This window comes from Pantherophis guttatus, chromosome 3 (assembly GCF_059756535.1).
Source record: "Pantherophis guttatus breed Tessera chromosome 3, ASM5975653v1, whole genome shotgun sequence".
Lineage (NCBI taxonomy): Eukaryota > Metazoa > Chordata > Lepidosauria > Squamata > Colubridae > Pantherophis > Pantherophis guttatus.
This window is the reverse complement of record NC_142065.1, coordinates 150,479,163-150,495,343: the sequence shown is the minus strand read 5'-3', so window position 1 is coordinate 150,495,343 and position 16,181 is coordinate 150,479,163. Positions and strand designations below refer to the sequence as shown.

At 39.6% G+C, this 16,181-nt stretch overlaps 1 protein-coding gene across 3 annotated transcripts in view; it reads right to left on the bottom strand.

The window, feature by feature from the left end:
* The window catches only part of RNF144B (ring finger protein 144B), a 70,369-nt gene that overhangs the window by 26,520 nt on the left and 27,668 nt on the right, over nucleotides 1-16,181 (bottom strand). For all 3 annotated transcript variants that reach the window (XM_087890351.1, XM_034429242.3, XM_034429243.3), the window contains exon 2: nucleotides 7,398-7,585. In XM_087890351.1, the coding sequence (XP_087746477.1) occupies nucleotides 7,398-7,585 (188 nt within the window). The remainder of the gene's footprint in view (nucleotides 1-7,397; nucleotides 7,586-16,181) is intronic.

Below are 16,181 nucleotides of genomic sequence, written 5' to 3'. Positions count from 1 at the left end.
AGTGCAGGTAGTTCCAGTGGTACTCGGCACACTGGGTGCTGTGCCTAAAGACTTAGGCAAGCACTTAAAAACAATTGGCGCTGACAAGATCACCATTGGTCAGCTGCAGAAGGCCACTTTACCGGGATCTGCTCGCATAATCCACCGATACATCACGCAGTCCTAAACGCTTGAGAAGTGTTCGACTAGTGATTTGGGATATCCAGCATGGTCATCTCGTTTACTGTGTATACTGTCGTCGTTGTTATTATTATTATTATTATTATTATTATTATTATTATTATTATTATTATTATTATTATCTATATTTTAGCAGCAACTGGAAATAGAGATTTTATTTCTCATGTAAACTTATTATCCGAGCAGGCTAAACCACAATGTAAGTTTTCTGGGCTTTGGCCTAGCATGCCTTATGATTACAGCCAATCATGGTACAGCATGATGCTGAACCCTGACTGTATCAAACAAAGTTTAGCTCCCTTATAAAAATATTTTCCCGGCCATTGACCCTTTACATAGTAATTTTCCTAACAAAAGGACTAGTCTGGTAGGATTATTGCCATGAGCTTTTTAATGATAACTGATTTCTCAGTCTGACTCCTTGCATGAAGGTCTCAGCTAAGACAAATAAATACTGCTATTTGCAATTGCTATTTGTAAAGTAAGCCTATACAACAGCTATATTTAGTTATTTGTGCTTTGGTAAATTATAGCAGCTTATAATATTCATTTACAGATTTTTGCTAGTAACTTACAAGTTTCAACAGAATCCGGTTATATACTCAGTTCAAGCACACTTCTATTTCATTTCCCCATATGATATATTAAACTTAAAACATTTTAATAAAAACACACATGTAAGTCAGACCTTCTGGCTGTGGTGCTTACTTCTAGATAAACTCATAGGAAAGCAGCCTTAATTTATCAACCTCTCAAAACTAGAAAAGTCCCATTTATTTAAATCTAGATGTATATATCCACTAATTCGACCTCACAGCTCCTTTGCTATATTTTCCACTGCAATTATTTTGCATCTTTCTCAAATCTGTCTTGGCATGTTGCCTTAGAGCTATCTTTGCAGAAAAACTGCATCCAAATAATCACAACCACCAACCCCATTTGGGTTTCAGCAGACATGCTATTTGCTCTTGATACAGCTATAGTGATAAAACACCAGGCTCTCTTATTCCAGTGTGAAACAGAAGTAACACATTTTAATGATCTGGCTAAATTTGAAAGATGCTTTGCTGTTTTATTTTTAAATAAAATACTATACATGTAGAGCAGGGGTGAAATGTAAAATTTGTTACTACAAATTTCTGTGGGCGTGGCTTGGTGGGGGGGTAATGTGACTGGGTGGGTGTGGCCAACTTTTTTTTTTTTAACTTTTCAAAGCATTTTTTCTACAACCTCTTCGGCCGAAGAGGTTGCAGAAAAAAATGCTTTTAAAAGCCTCTCTGTCGATCAGGCAACTCAGCTGGAATTGTCAGAGAGGCTTTTAAAGGCATTTATTTTCCTACAACTGCTTCGGCCAAAGAGATTGCAGAAAAAAATGCTTTGAAAAGCCTCTGAGCCGCGCGATCATCAGAGCCTTCTTTTTTTTAACTTTTAAAAGCATTTTTTCAGCGGAAGAGGTTGTAGAAAAAATGCTTTTGATGATCGTGCGGCTCATCTGGGTATGGTGGGGGAGGCGCAGGGATTTTTGCTACCGGTTCTCCGAACCACCCGCCGCCATTGCTACCGGATCGGGCAATCCGGTCTGAACCAGGAGCATTTCACCCCTGATGTAGAGATCTGGAGCCTAACCACTGCAACAGGTACACTTGCGATTGGCATTAGGATCCTGATCAGGGGTGAAATTCAAAATTATTCCCTACCCCTTCTGTGAGCGTAGCTTGGTGGGCTTGGCAGGGGAAGGATATTGCAAAATCTCCATTCCCACCCCACTCTGGGGCCAGCCAGAGGTGGTATTTGCCAGTTCTCTGAACTACTCAAAATTTCCGCTGCCGGTTCTCCAGAACCTGTTAGAATCTGCTGGATTTCACCCCTGCTCCTGATGTAATTCTATCAAGGGAGTTGCCAATATATAGCTTTAAAATGGTTGTCAGTGTGATTCCCATAATCAATTGCCTTTTAAAGCAGGCTCATGTACTGCATGTTAATTAGTGTGTGATACACACAATCCATTACACTTGGTCTGCTATTCTGCCAAGTAGCATGTTTCCTGGCTCTGTCAACAATTTTAGGGGAAAAAAACACAAAAAATTGACCTATCTTTCAAATCATCTCCATCTTCTTCTGATGTCATAGATACTACCAAGTCATTTTCTTAAGAACAATAGATGAATGTTTGCTATTGACATTTTCCGACATGCTTTTTTCAATTTCTAGCTAGCCTCCAGTCCTGGCAGTTCTGGGTGCTCTCCCATCCATGTGCTAACCAAGTCTGATCCTGCTTAGCTTTCTGAAATCAACTGTCGGTTATCCGACCATACAGAAATTGAAGTGCCATTTCAAAAAGCATTTGCTATTAGATGAGAAGTGAATACAAGCATTTTAAATGACAGAGCTTAGTTCAAAGGGATCAAATAGGAACAGAGCGAAATGTGTATCTAACCGGAATAGGTCTCTCATAATACCATTTCTAGAGGCACACAAGCAAATTCCACATAAATCCATTCATCCTTAGTTCACATTCTTCTTCTCTGCATAGGTCTCAAGAATAGGGCATTGAGAAACAGAATAAACAACTGAAACCACATGTTGCTGCATAGCTCTATTTCTGCAAAAGAATTTAACCTAAAACAAAGAAAGGAAGTAACAGATGAGTTTACCTGACAATTCCCAAGAGACATATTCAAAACAGAAACTGGATACCAATCCGCACTGTACTATAGAGTATACAAGATAAAGTAGGTTTATAATGTTAAGCTAACCTTTTGTGGAGGCCACATTCTCGCTAGTTAAATTCAGCTGATCACACAAGAGCAGGGAAGTGACAAAGATCACTTATTTTTAATAAAGACAAACTGGTATTTAAATTGTTTTAATTTAAAATATTATAATAGAACTAGTCTTAGTGTGGATGAACTTCTCATTCCAATGCAGAATTTATAGAATTTGCTATAAAGAGATACTCTTTATCTCTATAGAACACAGGTGTCAAACTCACAGCGTCACATTGCCGTCACGTGATGTATCGTGACGTTTTTCCCCTTCGTATGATGCATCCGGCCCGCCGGCTGCCAGTTTGACACCCCTGCAGAGAGATACTCTCTATAAATTGTTAGTATCTCTGATTTATAGCAAATAAAATGTACATTTGCGCTTATTTTCAAGCCATCCCAAAACATAGCACTGAAAATTCAAAGAACTAACTTTAACTTGCCAGACCAAAAGCCTATTTAATCAAGATGCACAGAAGCCAGCCAGATAACTATCCAAAGGCCATAAGTCAGATGTGAGGATAATAATTCTCTATATGCTGCCTGTAATTCAGAAGATAGTACCTTACTGCCTGTAATTCAGATGGTAGTGTCTGGTCATGTGATCAAAATTCAGATGCTTGGCAACTGATTCATATTTATGACGGTTGCAGTGTCCCGGGGTCATGTGATCATCTTTTGTATCCTTCTGGCAAGTAAAATCAATGGGAAAGCCGGATTCACTTAAGGACCATGTTACTAATTTAGCAATTGCAGTGATTCACTTAACAACTGTGGCAAGAAAGGACATAAAATGAGGCAAAACCTACTTAACAACTGTCTTGCTTAGCAACATAAATTTTGGGCTCAGTTGTGATCGTAACTCAAGGATTATCTGCAGTGCTGAAATTCAAATTTTTTTACTACTGGTTCTGTGGGCGTGGCTTGGCGGACGTGGCTTGCCTTGGCTTGATGGGCGTGGCAAGGGAAGGATACTGCAAAATCTCCATTTTTCACCCCACTCCAGGGGAAGGATATTGCAAAATCTCCATTCCCACCCCACTCTGGGGCCAGTCAGAGGTGGCATTTGCCACTTCTCCGAACTACTGAAAATTTCCGCTACCAGTTCTCCAGAACCTGTCAGAACCTGCTGGATTTCACCCCTGATTATCTGTATCTTAACATTTGCCTGGGTAGGTTAATATACATTGGACATGCTACACAGGTAAATTGCTTAATATTTGCAGCCTCAAGCAAATACAGGATCCAGATCTCTGTTATGTGGTATATTAGAAAAAGTAGGGCCGCAACTGGTTCAGACAGATTCTTTTTTTAAGAATACCAAGAAAGTCATACACCTATTATTACAAGTACTACTGTATCTTGTGTTTATCAATGTCTGATATACTATATCACTAGGTATAGAGAACCTATGGAATGACCTTAAAGGACAGGAAGATGAACCATTATTAAGGCAACAATCATATTAGGAGGGGCTTTAACTTGGATTAAAAAATTAGTTTCAATAAACATCTCAAACAGACCCCTCCCTAGTGCACAGAAATATAGAATGAGGGAGGGGAATGCATCTTCAGACTTCCAACATTCTGTTACTATAGCTGTTACAATAAAAGTGATCCTAACCTCTATATTCTATGATTGTAATGAAAATACTTCCCTTGAAATAAAACTTACAAAAAATACAATTAATGATCTATAGATATTATCAACTTAATTGTAAGATTAGATTTTGTAAGAAGAGCTATTAAGGCTGAAAGACACTGAGACAACACCCAAGGTCTTCTCTTGAAGTCTAATTTACATGAACAAAATGCTGAAATAATATTCAGGTTTCAAAATAAAGTATACATTATCAAACTCACCCCAAATGAACTTGTTAAGAGTTCACATAAATGTTGTAAGAGTGTAAGCCACAAACATTTTGTGAAATGTGAAGTCTATGTCACTGAACTTCAGTTGGTACAATCTACTATTCTTGGCAAATAAGATTACTAGAAGGCCATTATTAAGAAGAATTTGTAATAGTGCATTTCTTAATGTGCATATGTTTTTTTTAAAACAAGTAATACAATATTTAGCCCTTTTTTTTACTACTCTAGACAATTTTACACCAAAAAATATTATTGTAAAATTAATATTAATAAAATTAATAAAGAGCAACTAGATCCAAATTAATACCTTATGAAAAATTTTACAATTATACAAACTGGTTTTCAAGAATTCATTGTTATACATCAAAAGTATGAACACTGGTTTCTTCACTAGATCAGAGCTATTGGCAGCCTGCTTTTCTGGCTTAATTCCCAAACAGCCTCAGCACTCAAATTATTTATTATTTAAATATTCCACTCAAATGTATATGCTGTTCCAGTCACATGCATATATATAGGTAGCTTTTTGAGATATTTTACTGCATAAGAAATAGATAATACAGGCCTGGAGTGCAACAGGAATATACTTGTTACAAACGGGTGAAATGTAAAATTTGTTACTACCGCTTCTGTGAACATGGCTTGGTGGTGGTAATGCTTTGAAAAGCCTCTCTGCCGATCAGGCAACTCAGCTGGGATTGTCAGAGACTTTTCAAAGCATTTTTTTTACCACCTCTTCGGCCAAGAGGTTGCAGAAAAAAATGTTTTGAAAAGCCTCTGACGATCCCAGCTGAGCCGCGCGACCATCAGAGGCTTTTTTTTTTTTTACTTTTAAAAGCATTTTTTCGTCGGAAGAGGTTGTAGAAAAAATGCTTTTAAAAGTAAAAAAAGAAAAAGCCTCTGATGATCGTGCGGCTCATCTGGGCATGGTGGAGGAGGGCGCAGGGATTTTTGCTACCGGTTCTCTGAACCACCCACCACCATCGCTACCGGATCGGGCGATCTGGTCCGAACCAGGAGCATTTCACCCCTGGTTACAAATTGCTACAGATATTAAGATGCATACTTAAGAGGAACCCATTATATCTGTGTGAATATGGAAACTTAGTATTTAAATTATATATATACCTGCATGCATACCAGAGGTGGGTCCCATTGCGAACGGGTAGTAAAGGAAAGTAGAACCCACCCCTGATCTGAACACCATTCATTCCTTACCGCTACCACTACTGCAGAATTTTAATTAAAGAGCTAAATTCCAAATTAGTTAAGGAAAGCATGAAGAAGAGTTCTGGAGTTCTTTCTAATCTTTCTGTCAGCACCTGCCATAGGAACCATCTGTATTTTCTCATGTGGAACAAAGCAATGCATGGCACCTCATCTATGTCTATCTATTCCACTTGCATCTGTGTGCTGTTGTGCAAGTATGCACACTAAGAAGCACGAGTGGGAGGAGTTGGATATGCTCTGTGATCAGGAGGCAGGATAAGGGTTTACATCACTGCCCATCCTATAAGGATGTCTTTTTTCCTATAATTCTATACTTTTTTTCACTGCAGTCCAAACGTTGCCCATTTTCAAAGTCAAACTCTTTTTTTTCATCTATTTTGAGAAAGTTGTCCTATTGACAGATAGATTGACAAGAGTTTTGCACTCCTTTACATGATTTTTCTTATTTTGCTGGGTTAGTAGGAATAAAAAAAGGACCCGCAGCTTGGCAAACAAGGACACGATCTGTAGGGCTGGATTTTAGGTGTAATATCGTGCATTTATAAGATGTCAAGAGGATGCGGTGGCTCAGTGGCTAAGACACTGAGCTTGTCGATCGAAAGATCGGCAGTTCAGCAGTTCGAATCCCTAGTGCCACGTAACAGGGTGAGCTCCCGTTACATGTCCCAACTTCTGCCAACCTAGCAGTTCGAAAGCACATAAAAAATGCAAGTATAAAAACAGGGACCACCTTTGGTGGGAAGGTAACAGCATTCCGTGCACCTTTGGCATTTAGTCATGCTGGCCACATAACCACAGAGACGTCTTCGGGCAGCGCTGCCTCTTCAGCTCTAAAACGGAGATGAGCACCGCACTCTAGAGTCAGGAACAACCAGCACATATGTGCGAGGGGAACCTTTATCTTATAAAATGTCAGCAAAGGGTAGGGAATACTCTGTTGCAGAGGCACAGGAATGCTGCTACCCAATTAGAACAGACAACCCTGAGCCTACATGGTTTAATGTAATAAAGCATTATAAAAATCAGAAAAAATACCAGCTGTATATTTATTACTGATGGGAAAGGTTAGGGCTTTTGCAGATATCCCTCTTTTTTAAAAAAAAATGAATAAATTATCTGAAAAAAGAAGTATCTAATTTTTTTTAAAAAAAGATGAAGGGAATCTGTTTAGAACCTGGTGCACAAAGTCATTGGTAACCATGAACATCATGTTGTTTACCCTCCTCTAGAATATAATATTGAAAATGTCATTCTTAATTACTGCATTCTTAATCTGCTAGTTAATGTTACAAAGAAGTTTTTTAGCTCATTCATTTCTTTCAACAATAGATACACTGCTGTCTATACTTACTGAGGTACAAAAGATGCAATTGCAATCCTGAAGAGCGGTCATCTTATCCAGTGAATATTCAGATAAGCACAGTTTGCAAGTCACCAAAGACTCCAAGGGCAATTCCCCAACTTCTGCTACTCCGGTTGTCATGGTGCTGAAGCAGATTTCAGTAGCAGAGGACATCAATTTAAACACACACGACAATTCTACAAGATATAAATCAGAATGTGCCAATGAGAATTATTTTGCAAGCTAAAATTTAACATAGCGGAATTTTAAGCAACGTATAAGCTGTGGACGTCTTTCACAGCTCCGTCTTTTAACCTGTTCTTTTACTCATCAATATAGACTGTTAAATACACTGATAGGGCTAACCCACTTATATTTTGTACAAGATAACACAAGTATATTCCCTCCTAATTCTACAGCAGCCTTCATCAATTCAGGTGGAGAAAACACATTCAGATAAATCAACAACATAAGGTTATCAGAAATAAATATTTTCTATCAGAAATGTTTGTAACGTGCCACAAAAGCTATGGCATGGCCCACAACTAGACAAAATGAGCCACTTCCTCAGACTCTACAACAGGAGTGTCAAACTCAAGGCCCAGGGTCCAAATCCGGCCCGTGGGGTGCTTAGATATGGCTCACGGGGTGGCCCTGGAAACAGCAAAGGACTGTCCGGTGGTGCCTTTGCACGGCCCTCTCAAGCTCCGTTTTTTGTTACAACGGCCTCCTGCAGCTTCTGCTACTGAAAACAGAGCCCGGGTGGGCTGTGCACGCCCCCCAAAGCTTATTTTTGCTGGCAAAGGGCTGTAGAAGGCTGTCTTGGCCAAAAACAAAGCCTAGGTGGGCCTCGTGCAGCTCCCCCTGGCTTCACTGCAGGAAGCTGTCGCAGCTGAAAACGGAGCCCATTCGCTGGCAGAAGGCTGCAGGAGGCTGTCACGGCTGAAAATGGAGCCTCAACAAGTGACGTCGGGCTGGCTATGCCCACCCTGGCTACACCAGACTGGCTATGCCCACCCTGGCTACGCCAGACTGGCCACACCCACCCCAACCACACCCACCCCAGACAACCGAGGTCAAACACAACCCTGATGTGGTCCTCAATGAAATCGAGTTTGACACTCCTGCTCTACAAGCTCAAAATAATCCCTGATGATTCCATAAGACATTGCCCTGTTGATCACTATAGACCAGGCCTGCCAATATGTAGCTTTCCGAGCAGACTTGCACAGTCCACAGACATTTTTAAAAAGTTAATAGATTCACCATTGCTGCCCAAAAGATGTACTGTCAAGAACCTACAAAACTTCCAGGCCACAGTGCCACCACCAGCTCCAGCATTGCTGCCATTCCGTCAGCTGCCAAATATACCAGGTATTCCTTTGTGGCCTGCAACGATTTTTAATTTATCAATCTGACATTTTCCTGTGTACTAATTCTGCAGATCTGCTATGGACTCTGTCCAGTTGGCATCCATCCCAGACCATAAACCCCTAAGGAACCAACAACTTCAACCTGTATATTTATTGAAGCACTACCCAGAAAGATCCAGATTATCCAGTCTGATAGACAGTTCACCTTATGTTTGGGTGATCTATATAATATGGCCAGAACACTTGATAAAATAGCACAATTTCTCTCCAATCGCTAATCAAAAACAAATGTTTGGTTTACCGAGGATTTTGAGGGAAATGAAGTGCCTGAAGAGATGTTGTCATAAAACACAAAGCGGATACCACCAAGTAGTGTTAAGAGCTCAGGTCTCAGCCTACCCACTGGTGATAAGAGTGGCAAAGTGTCAATTCTTCTCCATGGCGATTGTAACTGCAAGCTTCTGAGTAGAAGCCCTGTTTCATGCGTGGACTATTGCAACATAGGTCTGTTCTTGAAGACCATTTGGAAGTAAGGCTGGTCAAAATGCAGGGGCACAAGCAGTTGTGTATGCATCTTGGTGCACTCATGTAACATCTCTGTTACACAAACCGTGTTTGTTACCAATGTGTTCTATACCAATAACTCCTGGGGATCAACTATATATCTCTTCATGGCAAAGACCTTGGCATTCTGAGGGTCAGTTTTTCTTCTGACATTTCTTCCAGCCCTGTAAAATCTGACAGAATGGGTGTTTTTATGTCCTGACAATTAAGTGGTAATTGAGGTAAACAGTTTATTCTATCATGGCTCCTGTCCCTTAAAATGGCTTCCCCACCCCACCCCCCTCCCGCAACGGTTCAGTCTGTATCAAACCTGCCAGTCTTCAGAAGATCTTTAAAAACCTCTTTTTCCACAAACATTGGAGCAGGTCACGATATGTCAATCTGTTACATATTATTTGTTTTGTGATATGTGCTTCCTGATATGTGAGTTTACTTTGGGTTCATTTTGTTTACTTTTTTAGTATAAAAACATCTCGAGTTTTTAATTTCCACTCCCCCTAATCAGTTTTGAGTCCAAATTATAAAGAAGCATAAATACATAAATACTGTAATACACAGAAAATATTTTGGCAATCCCAGCTGGGAGTTTTGGGTGAACTGCAAATCCAAATGGTTTGCCAAGTACCGGAATGAAAAAGTCTGGTTTACTGAAATGCTAGTATCTTGGCTTGAAATCTATTAATGCTGCTGCTTTATACTCTGTACATGTTGAGTTTCTAGAAGCATATATTTTATGAGAAGTGGCCTAAAGACCTCATAAACATTTGCAAACCTAATCAAATTAAATAATGCATAGGTCTGACTTGCCAGCAAACTTGTGTACTGCAATAGTAAACCAACCTTGAAGTTCATCAAGGGTTTTACAAGCCTGCCAGTTACAGACAAGAGTCTAAGAAAGTACCCAGACAGAAAAATGCTGCTATAAAGCAGAAACATGTAAATGATTTCTGCTATACAGACACTTTGATTAAATGTGTTTTATCCAATAGCTTAGCTGCTTTGTTTTCACCTATTATATTTGTCCTTCATGAATACCGGAAGCCAAAACATACATTGCTTTTAAACTTTCTGCAAAGTAAGAACTTGGCCTGCACATCGCATTTGTCTGAATATGTTATTGATACACAAAGGCTTTTTCATATTAACAAAATGCAATCTGTGCAACAGATCTCTCATTATTCATCAAAGCACCAAGGAACAATAATTGATGTTTGTGTTGTATCAATCAGCCACTTAAACTTTGTATATGCATGTACTTCCAGATATTTAATCTTTTTGTACAAAAAAACTAACAATTGTGCCCACTTTCAAATGAAATTTCACAATGAAGGCTCATTGGATTGCAGAATCTCTTTCTATAAAAGTAATTGTCTTCCTCTAACGGCATATAATAACAACTCTTTTACACAACAAACTGTCCCTTTCAAATATTACCAGAAATTTTGGCAATGTCTTTTAGCAAACTCACAATCGACAAGCTACTTTCTATAACTGCTGCAGCTATTCTTATCAGTGAAGCAACAACAGTACACTGACACATCAAAGGTTTTATTTCTTTGGGTTGACAAGTTATTTTCCATTTGATCCATCCATCCATATTCCTCTTGTCTTCTTCAGGGCTCTCTTCCTGGCCAGGCCTTCCTTATTCTATGCCTTGTAAAGTCAGGTACGTATTTGCCGGTTCTCCTAACTACTCAAAATTTCTGCTACTGGTTCTCTGAGCTGCTCAAAATTTCCGCTACCGGTTCTCCGAACTGCTCAAAATTTCCACTACCAGTTCTCCAGAACCTGTCAGAACCTGCTGGATTTCACCCCTGCCTAGGCTCCTGAGTAAGGGAGAACAGAATGATCTGGATGAAATTATTGAACCAGCAATCCCAATTCACTCTTCATTACATGAAGTTTGTTCTTCCTAACTTAAAATAAGCAGCAATTTAGAATCAGAACATTGTGAAATTCTATTTCCAGTATTATTGTAGTACAGGGACCATATGACATAAGACACAATTGTGTCCTGGAATTCTTAATCAGTATAAAGATACTTTCAAAGAGAACATGGCGTCAGCTTCCAGTGAAATAAGCAGGAGAGTTGCCATGGCTTCATTTTGTAGACTCTCAGCACTTATCTCCAGTAGCATCAGCATTTCTGTCCATTCTGCTTAGCAGAAAGCTATTACTTTATCCTGTCGATCTCTGGCGTCGTTGAACGTCCTAAGATATCTCATACGCATCGATGTATAAATGCGTCTTTGTTTTGCTGATAAACAGCAGAATGACACCACTTGCTGCAGTTGTAAAAAATATGCAACCAGGATTATTAACTAGTTGGATGTCACTAAGCTTTTTATTATTATCTAACCAAGGCATTTATGATTGAAAATAGTAGATTTTTCATCAGAAAATAGAACTAAATTACTGAAAGTCTTTATTTGTAACATTATTGTACATTATTTCTCCATGTGCACATAGGAATTTTCTTTTATGATTTTCTCCCAGGGATTGGCCAGGATCAAACCTGCTTAACTTTACAGCTAACGTGTATAAAAATATTCAGCATGCTGTCTGAGTGGGATTCTAAGTACTACAACTCTTAATGTTAAAATAGCAGCCTACTTTTTGAGAAAATCATCGTTTGACTAAGAACTTACACTTACTTTGAACTGTTAGTCTAAAAATCTAAGTCCTTAATGTATGATAAAGCAAACTTCTTTTTTTATTGGTTTCGGGAAGTTTTATCTTCAACACTGCAACACAGTGTTTTTCTTTCTAATCTTTCAAGAACATTATGTGTATAGATTATAACAAAGTCTATTTAAAAATTAATTTCCCCACAGAATATTGAGAAAGACTAGAAGAGATAAGCAAATGCTAATGCTTCGTCCATTTAAAAGCACCCAATGTGCAGAATATTTTATGTTGCTTGGAAGCAATAAAACACAACTAACAGGAAAGAGGGGGGAAAAAATGAGTGGTAGTATGATGCAGGTATTCAAAATATTTTTACCATCAAGATCTTTGTTATGCATAAAATGTGTTACTTTCCAAAGGCCAACATTTTATTAAAGCAGCTTTTCTCAATTTGGGGGGTCCCCCAGAAGTATTAGCTCACCGTCTCGAGAAATGACGCAGATTAAAATGCCAATCATTTTAAGGCATCATGTAAGAGAATGCTGTTGTTGCATTTATACATTGCATGACATTTCAAAGCTGAGCAATTAGAATATAAAACAATGCTAAGAGCCGATACAGTTCGTTAGTTATATATTCCCTGGCTTTTTCATTGGGCACTAGCTACATTCATGAATTTTTGTAGCTACAATGAAAGCCAAAAATACCCTATCAAAGATGTCAGCTTCCCTCACCAAGTAAGAATAAATAAGTAGAAAAGAGATTTTACAGCATCATAACAACTGTACCATAATGAATGCATAATGGAATCAAATGCATATCTAAGATATGATACAACAAAGTGAAGGGAGATGACTGACAAGATCAATCTTATTTGCGGGGTCTACTGCACCAATGATGAAAAAGGAATTAAAAGCCAACAAAATACATTATCCTGACATGGATTCAGTTTAATTGATTTTCTAATACTAAATGGAAACTTGAATAAGAGTTTGTCTAATTATGCAATAACAATCCAACCTTTGACAACACTAATTCGGAGCCCACATATGAACTGTTCATTTTGCTTTTCATTTGAACAGTGTTTCTCTTAAACCTTGGCAGCTTTAAGATTTGTGGACTTCAATTCCCAGAATTCCTCAGGCAGTACGTCTGGCTGAGGAATTCTGAGAGTTGAAGTCCACATATCTTCAAGTTGACCAGGTTAAGAAACATTACTTTAGAGGCTGGTAGAAAAGATGATCCTGTGACAGTCTAGTAGTTGAAGACTACACAACTTAAAGTTCCAAAGCTGAGAAAGATTGCATTAGATCAGGGGTGTTAAACTCAATTTCATTGAGGGCTGCATCCGAGTTGTGTTTGACCTTGGGGGGCCAGGATGGGAGTGACCAGGGTGGGCATGGCTACCTTGACGTCACTCATGTCGCGGGTACCTGTGGTGGCTCGAGAACTCTGCCAGCGAAAATGGGCCTCCTGCAATCCTCTGCCAGTGAAAATGGAGCTCAAGAAGGCCGGATGCAGCCCTCACAAGCTCTGTTTTTGGCTAGGATGGCCTCCTGCAATGCCCTGCCAATGAAAATGGAGCTTCTGTTTTCGCTGTCAGAGGCACTGTGGGCCAGTCCTTTACTATTTCCAGGGCAACCCCGGGATCCTTGAGTTTGACAATCACAGCTGCATTAGATAGAAGTCTTTGATTGAAATCACCCTACATACACTAGGAAGGAAGGAAGGAAGGAAGGAGGGAGGGAGGGAGGGAGGGAGGGAGGGAGAAAGAAAGAAAGAAAGAAAGAAAGAAAGAAAGAAAGAAAGAAAGAAAGAAAGAAAGAAAGAAAGAAAGAAAGAAAGAAAGAAACCCTCAAGTCAAGCACTGTCATTTCTTTCATTATTTCTTTATCATTTTTACCCCATTTTATTATTTATTTATTTATTATTTAATTCAACTTGGACACTGCCTGACTCCAATTGACCCAGGGTACCAACAGTAACATAACTAACACAAACTCAAAACAAATAACATCCTAAACTCAGGACAGTCCCAGAACTATGTACTGTGTTCAAAACAACATCCTTTTTTTCTTAAGTAAGGAGGCCAGTTTTGCACAAGCGACATTGAGATATTTAGAGATCTAAGAAAGTTTGGCAGAAGCAGGAGTGATACGCCACGCCCACGGCTACTGAAAATAAAGAAAATATGTCAGACGGTAAATAATGCACCAGAGCATTGCCAATGCTTAGATTTATATTCAAAAGCCCTACTGGGCCGAAATCTGCTGCCCATTTTCCCAAATCATCATTTTCCTGTGAAAAAGCTTCCATTTTCCCCCTTGCTGTCCATGTAGCTTTACTAAAGAAACAGTAATGTTCTTTGGCATATTTTATGGTTGCAAATAGCAGAAGATGTCAGTTTTGCTTCCTTTGCCCAGCTCTTCATTATTGTATGACTTCCGTGGCTGACCCTACTTTGCTGCCTGCAAAAGGTCCTTGGGAGATGTTCCAGGAGAAACTTTTACGCCGGGATTTATGTGAAGGGAGTGGAGCCTGCCTAGCAGTCAAAGACGATTGGGTGGTCAGAGTCAGGACACTCAACGTGCCTTGAACAATCTTGTAACCGCAGTAATGAAGGAGGACAGAATTTGGGAGAAAAATTAAAGCAAACTCTTCCCCATCATATTGGACAACAGGGCTACAGGGGGAAAAAAATCAGTACTATCTACAGGTAGTCTTCGACTTACAACCATTCATTTAGTGACTGTCTGAAGTTAGAATGGCACTGAAAAAAAGTGACACAGCTGTTTTTCATACTTATAATATTGCAGCATCCCCAGGGTCACGTGTTCAAAATTCGGACGCTTGGCAACTGGTATGTATTTATGACGGTTGCAGTGTCATATGATCACCTTTTGCGACCTTCGGACAAGCAAAGTCAATGGGGAAACCAGATTCACTTTATAACTGGGTTACTAACTTAATCACTGCAGTGATTTACTTAACAAATGGCCAGAAAGGTTGTAAAATGGGGCAAAACTCACTTAACATCTGTCTCGCTTAGTAACAGGCCTCACAATTTTGGCCTCACAATTTTGGTCATATGTTGAGGGCTAGCTGTATTCACAAAATCCATGCCATATAGAAAACGAAACTAAATAGAAGCGGCTTTGTTTTAATTTGCTACAATTTCAACCCCATTACAGGTCCTCGGCTTACAACCATAATTGAGCACAAAATTTCTGTTGCTAAGAGAAACATTTGCTAAGTGAATTTTGTCCTCACTTTACAATCTTTCTTGCCACAGTTGTTCAGTGAATTGCTGCAGTTGTTAAGTCAGTAACATGGTTGTTAATTGAATCTGGCTTTCCTGTTGACTTTACTTGTAAGAAGGTCGCAAAAGGGGATTGTATGATCCTGGGACACTGCAGCCATCATTAATATGAACCAGAGCCAGGCCTCTGAAGTTTGATCAAAATGGCCATGGGGATGCTGCAATGGTCATAAGTGTGCAAAACAGTCATAAGTCACTTTTTTCAGTGCCGTTCAGGGGTGGGTTCTAAATTTTTTTACTAATGGTTCTGTGGGTGTGGCTTATTTTGTGGGCATGGCTTGGTGGGGGGTAATGTGACTGGGTGGGTGTGGGCAACTTTTTTTTTTTTACTTTTCAAAGCATTTTTTCTACAACCTTAAGAGGTTGCAGAAAAAAATGCTTTGAAAAGCCTCTGCTGACCAGGCAACTCAGCTGGGATTGTCAGAGGCTTTTCAAAGCATTTTTTTTTTACCACGTCTTCAACTGAAGAGGTTGTAGAAAAAATGCTTTGAAAAGTAAAAAAAAAAAAAAATGCCTCTGATGAGGTGGGTGGGGTAAGTGAGCGGCGACCGGGCCGGGGACCAGTTCGAGGGCATGGCGATGTTATTACCGGTTCTCGGAACTTTTTTCTTGCGAACCGGGAGCAACCCACCACTGGTGCCGTTGTAACTTTGAACGGTCACTAAATGAACTACAGTAAGTCGAGGGGGACCTTCATTACTTATCCATTATTACTTTACCCATTTTCTTCCAAGTCGCAATTGATATCACCTCTCAAAGTCAGTCTCCCGCATGCATTGTAACAGTGATGGCGAACCTTTTCGTCACGGAGTGCCAAAAAGGGAGTGCGCGCGCAGCACCAAGTGCCAAAAAGGGAGCACTTCGCGCACACACGCTCATCAGAGCCACGACCAGGAAGAGGAGCTGCCC